The sequence below is a fragment of the Mustela putorius genome, unplaced genomic scaffold, assembly GCF_011764305.1.
Source record: "Mustela putorius furo isolate JIRA1106 unplaced genomic scaffold, ASM1176430v1.1 tig00000275_pilon_pilon_pilon, whole genome shotgun sequence".
Taxonomy (NCBI): domain Eukaryota; kingdom Metazoa; phylum Chordata; class Mammalia; order Carnivora; family Mustelidae; genus Mustela; species Mustela putorius.
In genome coordinates this window covers 7,068,797-7,084,260 of record NW_025421341.1, presented here as the reverse complement: position 1 = coordinate 7,084,260, position 15,464 = coordinate 7,068,797, and the positions used below count along the sequence as shown (strand labels likewise).

The window sequence follows — 15,464 nt, the reverse complement described above, 5'->3', positions numbered from 1 at the left end:
CATTAAAATTATAAACTTCTACCATCGACTGGGAGAAAATATTTGTAGAACATATCTCATGAAAGACTTGTATCTAAAATATACATTCTTTTTTTAAAAAAAATATTTTATTCATTTATTTGACAGAGAGAGAGAGAGAGCACACACGCACACGCAGAAATACAGTAGAGGACGGGGAGAAGCAGACTCCTGGCTGAGCAGGGAGCCTGATGTGGGACTCGATCCCTGGAATCAGGATCGGAGCCAAAAGCAGTGGCTTAACCAACTGAGACACCTAGGCATTCTACATAAAGAACACCTAAAATTCACCAAGAAGAGGGCTGCTTTGGTGGCTCAGTTAGTTAAGCATCCAACTCTTGGTTTTGGTTCAGGTCATGATCTCAGAGTCATGAGACCAAGCCCCAAGTTTGTCTCTATGCTCAGCAGGGAGCCTGCTTAAAGATTCTCTCCCTCTCCCTCTGCCCCTCCCCCTGCTCGCTCTCTCTTTCTGCCTCTTTCAAATAAATAAATCTCAAGGAAAAAAAAAAAAACACCTCACCAGTAAGAAAACAAATAACACAGTTTAAAAATGGGCAAAAGATTTGATAGAAACTCTGCAAAATGATATAGCCACTTGGGAATATAGTCTTGTGTTACTTCCAGAATTAAAGATAAGCCTACCATACCATCCAACAGTTGTTCTCCTAGATAGTTACCCAATGAGCTAGCCACTTACATCCACACAAAAATGAACACACAAATGTTTATCACACCCTTTTTCACAATGCCAAAACTTGGAAGCAACCAAGATGCATGTTAAACACACAGGTAGCTCAGATTTTAAGTGTGCATATATTTTTAAACAATAATTGGAAAATTTAAATCATCTAGACAATTTGTTTGCACTCATAACATGTATAAACATTGTAAACATTTTAATCATATAATAATGCAGAGCTGGACTATGTTAGGTTGAAAGAAATATAAATCCGACACTTTTTTGCTCTCACATAAAAATCCAGACTTTGTCCTCATCCAAGGAGGCTCCTTCCTGCTCACCATTTAGCTATCCCTACAGTGTAGCCTTTATCCTCACAGTTCAAGATGGAAGCTAAGGCTCCAGTCATCACATCCACATTCTCATCAGCAAGACAGAGGAAGGGATGAAAAGGTGAAGGACAATAAGCAACTGCCTTTTTAAAATTTTAATTCGAATATAGTTAATATACAGTATTCTATTACCTTCAGGTATACAATATAGTGATTCAACAATTCTGTATATTAATCAGTGCTCATCATGGTAAGTGTATGCTTAATTCCCTTCGCCTATTTCCCCCACCCCGCCCCATACCTCCCCTCTGGTAGCCATCAGTTTGTTTTCCGTATTTAACAGTCTGTTTGCCTCTTTTTTTCTTTTTTCTTTTTTTTAAATTTTTTTTAAGATTTTATCTATTTATTTGACAGAGATGACAAGTAGGCAGAGAGGCAGGCAGAGAGAGAGAGGAGGAAGCAGGCTCCCCGCCGAGCAGAACCCTGGAATCATGAGCCAAAGGCAGGCTCAACCCACTAAGCCACCCAGGTGCCCCTGCCTCTTTTTTATTTTGTTCTTTTGTTTTGTTTCTTACATTCCACATATGAGGGAAATCACACAATATTTGTCTTTCTCTGACATATAGTGTTTTATTAGTTTCAGTGGTAGAATTTAGTGATTGATTAGTTGCATGTAACAGTCCTCCTTGGTCATGTGACCTCCTCAATACCCACCACCCAGTCACCCCATCCCCCACTTTCCTCCCCTCCAGCAACCCTCAGTTTGTTTCCTAGAATTCAGTGTCTCTTGTGGTTTGTCTTCCTCTGTTTCCATCTTATTTTTCCTCCCCATCCCCTATGTTCATCTGTTTTGCTTCTTCAGTTCCATGTGAGTGAAATCGTGTATTTGTCTTTCTCTGACTTATTTCACTTAGCACAATACCCTCTAGTTCCCCCCATGTCTTTGTAAATGGCATGATTTCATTGTTTCTGATGGCTGAATCATATTCCATTGTGTGTGTATGTGTGTATCAGAGAGATGTGAGATATGTATCACATCTTCTTTATCCATTCATCTGTCAATGGACATCCGGGCTCTTTCTGTATTTTGGCTATTGTGGACACTGCCGCTATCAACACTGGAGTGCATGAGCCCCTATGAATCACTATGTTTATATCCTTTGGGAAAATACCCAGTAGTGCCATTTCTGGATCATAGGATATCTTTATTTTTAACTTTTTGAGGAATCTCCACATTGTCTTCAAGAGTGGCTGCATTTCTTCTCGTTTTGATTTCAGCCATTCTGACCCATATGTGGTGACATCTCATTGTGGTTTTGATTTGTATTTTCGTGGTGATGAGTCATGTTGAGCATCTTTTCATGTATCTGTTGGCCATTATGTCTTCTTTGAAGAAATGTCTCTTTGTGTATTCTGACCATTTTTTAAAAAATATTTTATTTATTTATTTGACAGACAGAGATCACAAGTAGGCAGAGAAGCAGGCAGAGAGAGAGAGGGAAGCAGGCTCCCTGCTGAGCAGAGATCCTGAAGTGGGGCTCGATCCCAGGACCCTGGGATCACGACCTAAGCTGAAGGCAGCGGCTTAACCACTGAGCCACTCAGATGCCCCATATTCTGCCCATTTTTAATCAAATTGGTTTTTGGCTCTTGAGTTGTATAAGTTCTTTATATATTTTGGATATTAATCCTTTATCAGACATGTCATTTGCAAATATCTTCTCCCATTCCACAGGTTGTCTTTTATTTTCTTGACTGTTTCCTTTGCTATCTAGAAGCTTTTTAGTTTAACGTACTTCTAGTAGTTTATTTTTGCTTTTGTTTCCCTCCACTCAGGAGACACATCTAGAAAAATGTTGCTACAGCTGATGTCAGAGAAATTAGGCCTGTGCTCTCTTCTAGGATTTCTATGGTTTCTAGTCTCACACTTGGGTCCTTAATCCATTCTGGGTTTGTGTTTGTGTACAGTGTAAAAATGTGGTCCAGTTTCATTCTTTTGCATGTCGCTGGCTAGTTTTCCCAGCATCATTTGTTGAGGAGACTGTCTTTTTTCCACTGGATATTGTTTTCACAGAGCTCTTTTGCAAGGAGAGGATTAAATGAGATAATCCATGCAATTTATATAATGAGCTAATAATAGCTCAATGCAAGCTTTTATTATTTAGAAATATAATTTTAAGGGTTTCGTAAAATACCACCCAGTGAATATATCATCATTACCATACCCTTATTACTGAGTACTTGGTGAATTTTCAGTTAGGGACTATTGTAAGATTTGAAGTATTTTACTACATTAACACATACAGATACACCCAATTTAACACCAAGTCAAAAATACAAAAATAAGGGGCACCTGGGTGACTCAGTGGGTTAAAACCTCTGCCTTCGGCTCAGGTCATGATCTCAGGGTCCTGGGATGGAGCCCCACATCGGGCTCCTGGCTCAGCGGGGGCCTGCTTCCTCCTCTCTCTCTGCCTGCCTCTCTGCCTACTTGTGATCTCTGTCTGTCAAATAAATAAATAAAATCTTTAAAATACATATATGTATATAAAAATAAATATGTTTTTTTAAACTTTAAATGCAATTTTTTTTTAAAGACTTTATTTATTTATTCAACAAAGATCACAAGCAGGCAGGCAGAGAGAGGAAGCAGGCTCCCCGCTGGGCAGAGAGCCCGATGCGGGGCTCAATCCCAGAATGCCAAGATCACAACCTGAGCCGAAGGCAGTGGTTTAACCCACCGAGCCACCGAGACGCCCCTTTAAATGCAATTTTAAATAATGATTGCCTTTCAGGTCATCCCACCAAATGTGAGAAAGAAAAATGTATGTAGTTAGCGGTGAACTAGAACTGGAGTCTTAGACAGACAGACAGACAAGGTCCAATTACAAAGACACGGCTATGCACTGAATGTTCGTGTCCTTCACTAAATTTATAGTAGTAGTAGCACAGTGGTAGATGTGTGACTACAACCCTGTCTCCACGCTCTGGCACGAAGGAAGGCAGCACCCAACTCAACCGGCACTCGGCTTTTCAAGTTTCACAGCCATTTCCTTCCTAACACGGGCTTCAGACACTTTCAGCAAGAGACCAAAGCCTTCCACCCAGAGGCTTTAGTTCAAACACACCTCCCTGATCACAGTCCTCACAGAGGCTCATTTCAGCACATACAGGACCTCACGTTCCCGCACAACACATACCCTTGCTTGAAAACTACTTCTGGCCTAGTGGTGGAGATGGCGGGAGTAGAAAAGGCTTTTGGCTGTTCATTCCCAAGAGAGGATGAGTTTCTTTCTCAGCGTGTGTTGCAACCAGACAGAGTACCTCTCCTTAGTAGACGCTCTGCTGTTCCAATCATACACGCTGCCGTTGAGTTCAATGTGGAGTTCAAGGAGCGGGCGTCTTCTGGAGGGAACAAGAAAGGCAAAAAATTAATGCCATGCAAATGTCAAAGAGGAGACAGATCGCCATTAGTTTGAAAGAAGCCAACAGAGGTGACAGTGCATTGAAACTGTTCCTTTTTAAATGCTCTACGAGCTGCTTAGTGAGTGATCCCAGCCAGCTGGCAGCAGTCTGGGCCAATGACCACAGTCCCCTCACTCAAGGGACAACTGATTCTTATCCTAGAGACATGCCAGCCAGATAATAACACACCTGGATCCCTTACGCTGATGCGGGTTGGATGCCAAGAACACTGCTGGCATATGGAAGGTTGAGATTTCTACTACAGTCCCTTCCTTGCTGCTGCGACTGAGCAGGGAGGGAGGCGGGTGTCACAGGCCATGCAATGTATTCCTGGGGTCCCCAGAGCCACCACAGAATGCATTTCGCACAGGGCTCCGAAATTTCATTCTAAATTGTAATGGGACAACTGAAAATAGACTGCCAGTTTTAAATGGAAATAATCCTCTTAAATGAAAACCAGACCACCAAGGTTTCCCTTAGAGAAGTATTCTTGGCAATCAACATCAGATATGTCTGTATAACAAAGAGTTGCCCATGTGGGGAGTCAAGTATCGGTTTCCATCCCTCAAACTGTCAAGACAGGGAAAGAAAAGAGCATGCGGTGTCGGGCAGAATTCGCAGACACAGGCACTCTCGTGCAGAGCATGCCCTAGAGGGCATCCCAGTCTTTCAAAATGCATGTCGTTTGACACAGCAATTCTTCTTGAAAACAGTACAGATAAGCACAAATACTGAACACAAAGACACTGAACGCTTTCCTTTTACGGAAGCAAAATACCTTCCAATGACCAAAAATGGGTCAAGTAAAGTACACCATAGCCTTATTCTGGACTGTTCCATGGACATTAAAATGATGTTGTCAGATACTGACATGTAAAATGCATGTGATGTACTGTTACACCAACTAAAGGCAGGTTATAAAGTAATAGCAGATGATGATTCCATTTTGATGATTCCATTTAGATATGATTATGCAGGTATCCGAGAAAGATCTGGAAGGCAATATACCAACATGTGGCTAACAGAAATTGATTCTAATAAGTAGGACTATCACTGCTTGTTATAGTCTGCTTTTGGCATTTAAATTTCACGGTTTTTTTTTTATTTTTTCCAGTAAGGAGAATGTATTGCTTTTGTAACAATAATTTTTTTAAAAAAGACAAAAATTTACTTATTTTGAAGAACAAGATCCAAACTACAAGCTGACTACAAGTGACCTCCTGGAGCACAAAGCATTCATAAACTGTGCCTCCTCCTAAGGCATCTCCAGGAGGGAATGAAAAATCCTTTCCTCCCTGAAGAGAAGAGCATCAACGTGGCACAGCGGTCATCTAGATCGTGGCAACAAGAAAAGAGACAAGTGGTCCAGAGATGGGCCACACCCACCCAGGTGGCTCACCTTTCTTTCCCCAGTTTCTGGGAGAGGCACTGCAGGTACAATGACGGAGAGCTGGAGGACCGCTCCAACAGGGACACGTCCGCCTTGCACAGGCTCCAGAGGAAGTCAGCTTCTCGGTGAAGGGTAGATGATCCAGGCTGCTTGGCTTTTGATTCCAGGTTGTTGACCGCTGGTCCATCCACCTCCAACAAGCTGCTGTTGTCCAGTGGGTCCTCTGAGTCCACATAGTTCTGAATAAAAAAGACCTTTGGCTTCCCTAAGAGAAAAGGGCACGCGTCTCCCATGAACATCCTCCTAATCTGATCCAAAGGGAACCCTGAGTGTGTCCGATCAACGCCAAACACACTGTGGGAGCCACCTCGGCTCACCAGGACGCACACAAAGCTGTCATAGTCTCGGTGTTGAGGCATGCAGGCAACTCGGCGAAGGACCTGGATTATACCGTCCACACTCAGATACAAGAAAGACTGAACTTCATAGCCCAGGGAAGTAAAGGTGTCCCGAAGAAATGCTGGATAAAATAAACAAACACACACACACAGACAACAATAGGGTGAGAAAAGTTTGAGACACCAGGTAGCAATTCTAATAAGCACAGTCAATCTCCACTACTTAATTCATTTCTGCTTTTGTGCCATAATTTTGAGGTTTTGAGGGACCTGAGCCCGGGGCAGGAAGAAATCAACCTGAAACACACGACCCTCAAGTCCCAGGTTCTCAGTTACAATCTGTCCCTTGCTAGAGGCTACCTCCACATCTGGCCACGGGCACGGACTGAGCCCACTTTTAGTCCAATGCAACCAAAGGGGGACCAAAAACTTTTCTCTTTCACCAAAACAAAGCTTGGATTTTTCAAAAAAGCTCTTTCTTAAACATGCAAGTATGTAGGAAATGGATGCGTTTGCAGAGCACAGATCCAAATCTAGATCCAAACGGCTGCAGAGAGGATGGCCCATGTCACAAGTTCCCTCATGTCCACAGGCTGTGGGCTGATACAGAGGCCCTTACATCTAAGCTGCGACCATTTCCAGACTCTCCAGTTCCTCTCATGATCTGCTTCCCAGTGTTTCCTCTGACTGAGCACTGGGAGCCCTTAGCCAAGCTCCCCTGTAGTGCCCCCCAAGAATTCCTCTCCTAGTTTCCAGGAACCCCAGATTAACTTTGCCTGCAGGAAGAGTGAAAGGCAGTGGAAAAGGCAGACTTTATGCCAGACAAGCGTGCCTTCTAACACTGAACTTACCACACCTGCGGGCTGCGTGACTTTAAAGAAGTGGGTCTCCCCAGCATTAAATGGAAGTAACAATACCCACCCTCTGAGCACACAGGGAGGATTAAATGAGATAATACATATAAAGCTCCTGGGCTCTATTCCCTTTGTTAAAAAATCTTGTTTGCATTTTCCAGAAATTTCTATAGCCTACCCAGTTCATTTCTTTCCCATCTGCTCAGCTTGCCTTCATCAGAGAAATAAATACAATCTCCTGCTTTGTTCTTTCTTTCTTTTTTTTTTTTAATAGATTTTATTTATTTATTTGACAGACAGAGATCACAAGTAGGCAGAGAGGCAGGCAGAGAGAGAGGAGGAAGCAGGCTCCCCGCTGAGCAGAGAGCCCGATGCGGGGCTCGATCCCAGGACCCCGGGATCATGACCGGAGCTGAAGGCAGAGGTTTCAACCCACTGAGCCACCAAAGTGCCCCTGCTTTGTTCTTTCTTTCTAACAGCAGAGACAGACATCTTTCTCTTCCTCATGAAAAATCCCACATCCCTTTGAGGAGCCCATTAAGTTTCTGTTCCTTGTCTGAGGGATGCCTACATTTCTTAGTTCCATTGCAGAGCAGAAAAAATGTTATTCCCTAAGCTAAATAGACATCTCCAATTTCAGGTTGTTACCCAGAACTCCTAGCCAGCTTTTCTGGATCTTTCTCCGTGTCTCATGACTACGTAACCACCTCCCTTCATCCCCTGAGCGATGGTCTTCCGGAAGTCCGGCACTGCATCCAAACCAGATTAAACCACACACGACTTAATTAGAACAGAGAGAACTTCTACCCAGGGACAAAAGGGCCCCATCTCATACCAGTGCAGGCATCACAGAAAGTAGAGGTAAGTAACTCTCCTGAAATTACCACATACCTGTTTGCCACAAATTGTCAAATCTCTGCATTAAATGGAAACAACATGATGTTGTTCAAAGACTCACAGCTTTGGGGTGCCTGGGTGGCTCAGTGGGTTAAAGCCTCTGCCTTCAGCTCAAGTCATGATCTCAGGGTCCTGGGATGGAGCCCCGCATCGGCCTGCTTCCCCTCCTCTCTCTTTGCCTGCCTTTCTGCCTACTTGTTATCGCTGTCAAATAAATAAAATAAAAATCTTTAAAAAAAAAAAAAAAAGACTCACAGCTTCAACCAAGAGTTTCAGCCTTCTTGTCCTACAAACTTTACCAACCCCCAATAAACTATAAGAGTGAAAGTTGGCTATTGTAATTTCTCTTCCAGCTTCTCAACAGGAAATAGGAAGAGAAAGATAGAGAAAGAAACACAGCCTTGGGTGAACAAAAAGCTGGAAAAAACAGCCACTGGACAAAGAAGAGCTCTCTTGAGCGTTCTTAATTTAATTCACCCAGCCTACAGGCAGTGCCCGGCCGGGTATGTTCACATTGGGTCTAGTAGAACTGCCCCCTCAGGAGAGCTGGGGTTAATCATGGCCCCACATTTCTCATATATGGCACTTCTAAATATGTCCACAAGTTCTTTGACCCGCTTTCCTTAAAAAGAGTAATTCCCTTCCCCTTGAATGTGGACCATGCTTGGTAACTTATTTCTTTTCTTTTTCTTTTTTCTTTTTTTTTTTTTTTTGGTAACTCATTTCTAATGACTATAGCATAGAGATACTATGGGACTTCCATAGCCAGATCATAAAAAGAATACAGCCTATACCTGGCTTTTTCTCTCTTTTGAACAGCTTACTCTGGGGGGAGCCAGCTACCATGTCAGGAGAACACTCAGGCAGTGCTGTGGAGAGGCTCACATGAAGAAGAACTAAGGCCTTGCACCAGCTTCACAGACATCTGAGTGAGCCTCCTGAGAGGATCCCTGGATCCCAGTCACGCCTTCGGATGACCCCAGCTGAGATCCCACCACAATCTGCCGAGAGACTCCGGGCCAGAACAGCCCAGCTAAGCTACTCCTCAATTCCTGCTCCACACACACTGTGAAAGATACTATATAAATTCATATCGTGGTTTTAAGCCACTATATTGTGGAGTAACTTGCACACATTCTTAGATAAATAATTTACTAGGTAAATCAGGAAAAGGGAATGATAATAACCATTACTTAAGGATGTAGGTAGGGTACCTACTTTTTGTCTGGCCCACAGGTAAATGGGGGGGGGTAGAAATTATATATCACGTAATAATGGAGACATATAAAGAAGGTGCCAATCTCCTTTAAACCCTGTGATAAATAAATATTAGGAGGGACATGAAGGACATGATACACAGGTGGGTGGAGAACCTAGTAACAGCTCACTCATCCCCACAGGATCTCAGTGTGGTAGAAAAGGCGCTACCCCCTGGCCTGCTCCTCAGCAGGTGTAGGCAAGCCTTCCGTACCCAGTACCGGGCTCAGCTGGAACCCAGGACCGGACAAAGAGCACCCAGACAAGGGCCCCAGTTCCATCACTAGTTTCGTTCCCAAGTCTTGGTTTGAGGACCCACATGTCATGGCGTTTTCTTTCCTCCAGGGGGCAGAAGCAAACAGGGAAACACCAAACTCAAAGGGACTGTTTACTTCTCTCAGAGGGCCTGCCCTCCCTCAAAACCCTCTTCTCACGGATAGATTTCCTCCCTCACCAAAGTCCCCGAAGCAAAGCCATGGTCTGTCTTGCCAAGCTGATGTGCAGGAGTCAGGGACAGAACAAGGGCTGTCCCGTGCCTTCTCTCCCTTTCCCTTTTCTGGGTTCCCAGTGGGTTCTGGCGGGAGTGGGGGCTGTCACAGCAGAGAGCAGGCAGCTGCATGGGGCCAGCAAAAGAGGAACCAGTTTTGGAATCCCAAGATCTAAGTTTAAATCCTGGCTCCTCTCCCTATCTGCTGGGTCTGAACCTTGCCTGATCCTAGAAAAACTAACTTACGCCAACAGAGGGACTAGGAAGGGGACAGGAATCTGATGTCTGGGCAGAAAATGCTTACCTTATAGAACAGGAGAAAGAAGAATAAAGAGGAGGTGAAGGCAAAAATGGGACAGTCCCCCAAAGCCAATAAAGACGGCAATTTAGAGGGACCTCAGACCAAGATGGAGTCGCCATTAAATATCCCTCTGGTAGCCCAGTCACCTCAGAAGACACAGCCTGAAGTCCTCATCATCAAGATGTCCCGTAATGTCACATCTTTCCTCTATCTTAGAGGGAGGGTTGATGCTAGCTAGCATTTGCAACTTTCTTGCTTGGGCCAGCAAGAACATGGGTAGAGCCCAGTCTGGTTTATAAGATCAACAGAGTAATGACAGTAGGAGTTTGAACAAACTAACTATCTTAATTTATTCATCTGTAATTACTGTGAGTACTACTAATGCCTATGCCATGTTCTTCAAAAGGTGCCTGTGAGGATCCGTAAGATGTCTGTAAAGACACTTTGCCAACTATGGGTCATTACTCAAATGTAATATATTAATTTTTAAAAGAAAATGAAGACAGCCCCTCATGGAGCCTGCAGCACATCTCTCTCATGGAAGCTGCTCCTCAGACAGGACCTCCACAGGGAAGTCTCTCTAGCCTACGCTGAAACGCGTGGGGAGCAGTTGGAGTCTGTGTCCCATTGATCACAGAAGCTGCCTTGTCATTTCCCTCAAATGGGGAAGAAAAACTTGGATGCTGAGTTTGGAAAATAAAACTTCAGCGACTGCAGAAGTCACACTTCTCCTTACACCCTCCCTGGAAACCCCAGTCCTGACCCAACCCTATCTCCGTAAGCCTCAACTTCCCCAAATGATGAGTTTTTGTGTGGCCTTGCAGTTAGGACAAGGGCTAGGGTCAGAACCAACCAGAAGGTTTGGGGGCTATTGAGATGAAATCCAAAAAAACTAAATACGGCAAAATGACACCATTCGTTGAGAATTTGTTTTCATTTAAAATGAGTTCACACTGGGGTGCTGGTTGGCTCAGTCAACAGAGCATGTGATTGTGAATTCAAAGCCCACCTGGGGTGTAGAGTTTACTTAAAAATAAAATCTTACGGGGCGCCTGGGTGGCTCAGTCAGTTAAGCGTCTGCCTTCGGCTCCGGTCATGATCTCAGGGTCCTGGGATCGAGCCCCACATCGGGCTCTCTGCTCGGCAGGGAGCCTGCTTCTTTCCTCTCTCTGCCTGACTCTGCTACTGGTGCTCTTTCTCTCTGTCAAATATATAAATCAAATCTTTAAAAAAAATAAAATAAAATCTTACGGGGTGCCTAAGTGGCTCAGTTGGTTGAGTGTCTGCCTTTGTCCCAGGTCATGATCTAAGGGTTCTGGGATCGAGCCCCACATCAGGCTCCTCACTCGGCGGCTGTCTATTTCTCCCTCTCCCTCTGACTGTTGCTCTCCCTGCTCATGCTGTCTCTCTCTCTCTCTGTCAAATAAATGAATGAATAAAATCTTAAGAAAAAAATCTTAAAATAAAATAAAATTAAATGAGTTTGCATTAATCTTGACACAATCTATAAAAAGTCCATTAAACCAATGTATAAAATAAGAAAGGTGGAGTGCCTCATCATTCTTTTTACCACTACTTAATGAGCACCTTGTAGGAGCCCAGTTCTAATTATAATAAAGCATACAAATGCGGGCACCTGGGTGGCTCAGTTGGTTAGGTCATGACCTCAGAGTCCTGGACCCAGAGTAGGGCTCCCCACTCAGCAGGAAGCCTGCTTCTCCCTCTCCCTCTGCCTGCCACTCCCCCTGCTTGTGCTCTCACTCTCTTCCCGTCAAATAAAGAAAATAAAATCTTAAAAATAAAAAGGGCATACAAATGAGAGCCAAGTCGGGCAGGATATTCTTAGTGAGAAGGGGAGTTAAGTTTCTTTACAGGAGGACTGCTCAGTCTTTCAGACCAATATGCAAATCTCAAAGGAGGAACAAACTATTCATCACTTCTCAAATTAGCTTGCCCCCAAAACTCGTGTTTTAAAAAGTTCCTCTTCCTATGTTGCAGAAACACTGTATTTCATGTTGGGAAATAAAGATGAGCCTATCAAGGAGCCTATCATCTGGTTGGGGAGCTTATAAATGGGCACAAAACAATAACTGGTATGTCACACAGTACAGTGGGGTTTTAGGTAAAAAAAAAAAAAAAAAAGCCGTCAGAGGAGGGATCATCAGTGCAGTCTGAGACACCTGGAGATGAGACTGCGGTAAAGATATTAATTTAGGTGGGGGCCCGACAAAACAGAAGAAAGGGGACACCTCCCCCCGCCAAGTAGGGGGATGATTATGAACAAGGACAGAAGAGCGAGTGAGCTAGGAAGCGGTGATAGAGTCAGCTTTGTGGAAGTCTGACCGACTTTGTGTAAGTCTTTCATTTGTTTCCAGAGACCAATCAAGGGGTTTTAATGCACAACCCACATTCACTCAAAATTATAAACTACCTTTTAGATGTCTTCTTTTTAAGTACAAATGGTTACTAGTCATTTTTTCTGGACTAGCTTTTCTTAGGAGAAAACAGTATCCATAATAAGCCTGTCTACTGCATGTCAAAGAGGCTTGTAGCACACCTCAGGCAGCCCCAGAGCTCTCTTCCACGTAACCACAACTCCTTATCCACAATTCAGAAAACCCAAAAGCTCTGAAAACCTTAAGTTCTTTTCTGGGATTCATTTTGTGGCAAAACTTTTCCTGAACTGGTGAGAAGCTGTTGATAGCCTTTATTCCACTCAGTGTAACTATCCACTCATCTTGCTGTAGAAATGGTCATGTATGGGCTCTAAGACCTTTACAAGTATGAATTCATTCACTTCTCCCAAACTCCCCATGAGGTATCTCCTGTTAGTGAACTATTTTATGAAAGAGAAACTGAATGGCGCCTGGGTGGTGCAGTCGGTTAAGTGTCCCACTCTTGGTTTCCACTCAAGTCATGATCTCATGGGTCATGATCTCAAGGGTCATGATCTCCTGGGTCATGGGATTAATCCCACAGGTCAGCCTCCACACTCAGAGGGAGTCTACTTAAAGATTCACTCCCTCTGCCCCACTCCCAACTTGTACTCAAGCTCTCTCTCTCTCTCAAATTAATCTTTTTTTATCATTTTTTATAAATTTTATAAATTTTTAAATTAATTTTTATAAAATTTTTTAGAAAATTCTTTTTATAAAATTTTTATATAAAATTTATAAAATAAATCTTTTATTTATTTGACAGACAAAGATCACAAGTAGGCAGAGAGGCAGGTAGAGAGAGGAGGAAGCAGGCTCCCGGAGGAGCAGAGAGCCCGATGCGGGGCTCGATCCCAGGACCCTGGGATCATGACCCAAGCTGAAGGCAGAGGCTTTAACCCACTGAGCCACCCAGGCGTCCCTCAAATTAATCTTTTAAAGAAGAAGAAGAAGAGAAACTGAGGTTTACAGAGGCTAGGAAAACTGTCCAAGGTCACAAGCTAGGACATGACCGAGCCATGAGTCAAAGCCACCCAGTCATATTCCAGGACCCACCTGTGACTACGCTCCTAGTAATAGTGGAAAACACAAATACACATTCATTCCTGGTGCACAAGAGACCTATAACTCAGCAAGGGAAGTAGACACAGACACTGAGGTTTAGTCACAAATTCACAGCAGGTCATGGCGTTATGATCTCTTCATACAAAAGATATACATCCTACAGTTGGGAACTTTCTGCTAATGAATGAAACAAAACTGATTATAATAGAAAGTGAAAACAAATACTCTCTTTTAAAGCAGGAAGTTACTCACTGAAGAAATATTTTCTCATTCTTATACTGGTACTAATGGTTAAGAGAGAAAGGACACTTATCTATAGCTGAGGAGACAGCATGTCTCACATCTAACTGAAAATAGGACATGAGGAAAGTGAGATCATATCTGAAATCCTGGGAAATTCAACCTAATATTTGCTAATTTGACCTTCTCTTAGATTCTCTTCCCATAGAACTCACCATGGTAACATTTTCAGGGAGCCTAAAAGACAGCTCTGACTCATTCCAAGAATTCTGAAAAGCAGGAAACCTGTGGAAATGTGCTAATCAACCCTTCTGAGGGAGAGATAAATAATTAAACGTGTTCTTTCACAATGAGATTCTTATTCTCTCTGATGCTCCCCTGGGCCTGCTCCAGTTTGAATAGGACATCAACAGCTGAGCAAGAGAACCAGCTCAGATCCCAACAAGAGTAACGCACAAGTAGCACAGACCAAGGCCGGCCAACCAAGGCCAGGGGGAAAGAACTACGTAAGGAACACACTGCCTCTAAGTGAACACCCACGTCTAATATTTTTTATTTTTCTCCAGAAAAGCTCTCATAATTTAGGTGCATGACGTGCTGGGACATCTGCTAACACTGGGACCAGAAAGCCTTCCGTTTTAAACCCCCACTCTGGATGCCGGGACTCCTCCCCGCCGCAGCATCCAGCATGAAAAAGCAAGACGGAAGCGCCCCAGCTTTCAGCCAATCACACCTTTGTGCCGAGACAATGCCATGAGCTCCCCAAATCCCTTCCTTTCCTTCCTGGCACACATCCAGGCTGAGTTCCTTGTCTCCTGTAGGCAGGTGAGGGCCCACGAGGGAGTTCGAGCAATGGATTGTGAGTGGGAATGAGGCACCACACCTTCAGGACTGGTCCCTAAACTCTCTGGGGAGACTCCATGCGCTTCCTTCATTCACCACCCAGACCCAGAGAGTCCTGTGTGAAACCCCAAGGCTTCAGATGATGATGTCACTGAAGGATCCCGTGGAATGAAGCTCACTCCAGCCCGATCCAGGCTGTGACATGACTAAGAAAGCACCCCTCGCCATGGAAGCCACAGACTTCCGCCGCGGTTTGCTGCGAACAGATTGTCTGGGCCGTGACCTCACTGTGGGCCTTCGGGAAACCCACAGCTTCCATACCTACCTGCGTCGTTGCCAATGCAATCAATTATCAGGCAGATTCCCAGGGGTTTGCTCTGCATCCTGTATCTCTCCTCTGGAACGTGCTGGAAAGGAAAGCAGGGATGGTTAAAAACTCTGGACACTCCTCTGTTTCCACAAGGTCCCACACGCATACCATCTTTTCTTTTGGATTTCCTCAAACGTCCTGTTGCCAGGTGAGTCATTCAACAGACACAGCCTGAAGTCACCACAGTTGACGTTTCCCATTAATTTCACATTTTTTTCTCTATTTAGGTAATGTGCCAAAGACAAGCTGTCTCAGTTTTTAATTTTAATGAAAATCACAGTCTCTTTGCACACGACTGAGCTCGGCAGGATGAAGACAATTTAAAGCTGAGAGAAAGGATGGGTCATACGTTTCCACAGTAACTTGAGGTTATACAAGTGGTATCTTTCCAAACCAGTACAAAAGGAGGCCTTCTACAGGCTCCTTATGGAGA

General features: G+C 43.9%; 1 protein-coding gene across 10 annotated transcripts in view; it reads right to left on the bottom strand.

The window, feature by feature from the left end:
* Nucleotides 1–3,726: 3,726 nt before the first annotated feature.
* The window catches only part of CFLAR (CASP8 and FADD like apoptosis regulator), a 43,408-nt gene continuing 31,670 nt past the window's right edge, over nt 3,727–15,464 (bottom strand). For all 10 annotated transcript variants that reach the window (XM_004764161.3, XM_045078548.1, XM_004764160.3 and 7 more), the window contains 3 exons: nt 14,987–15,068; nt 5,894–6,404; nt 3,727–4,434 (listed from right to left, as the gene is read on the bottom strand). In XM_004764161.3, the coding sequence (XP_004764218.1) occupies nt 4,296–4,434; nt 5,894–6,404; nt 14,987–15,068 (732 nt within the window). In that variant the 3' untranslated portion in view covers nt 3,727–4,295. The remainder of the gene's footprint in view (nt 4,435–5,893; nt 6,405–14,986; nt 15,069–15,464) is intronic.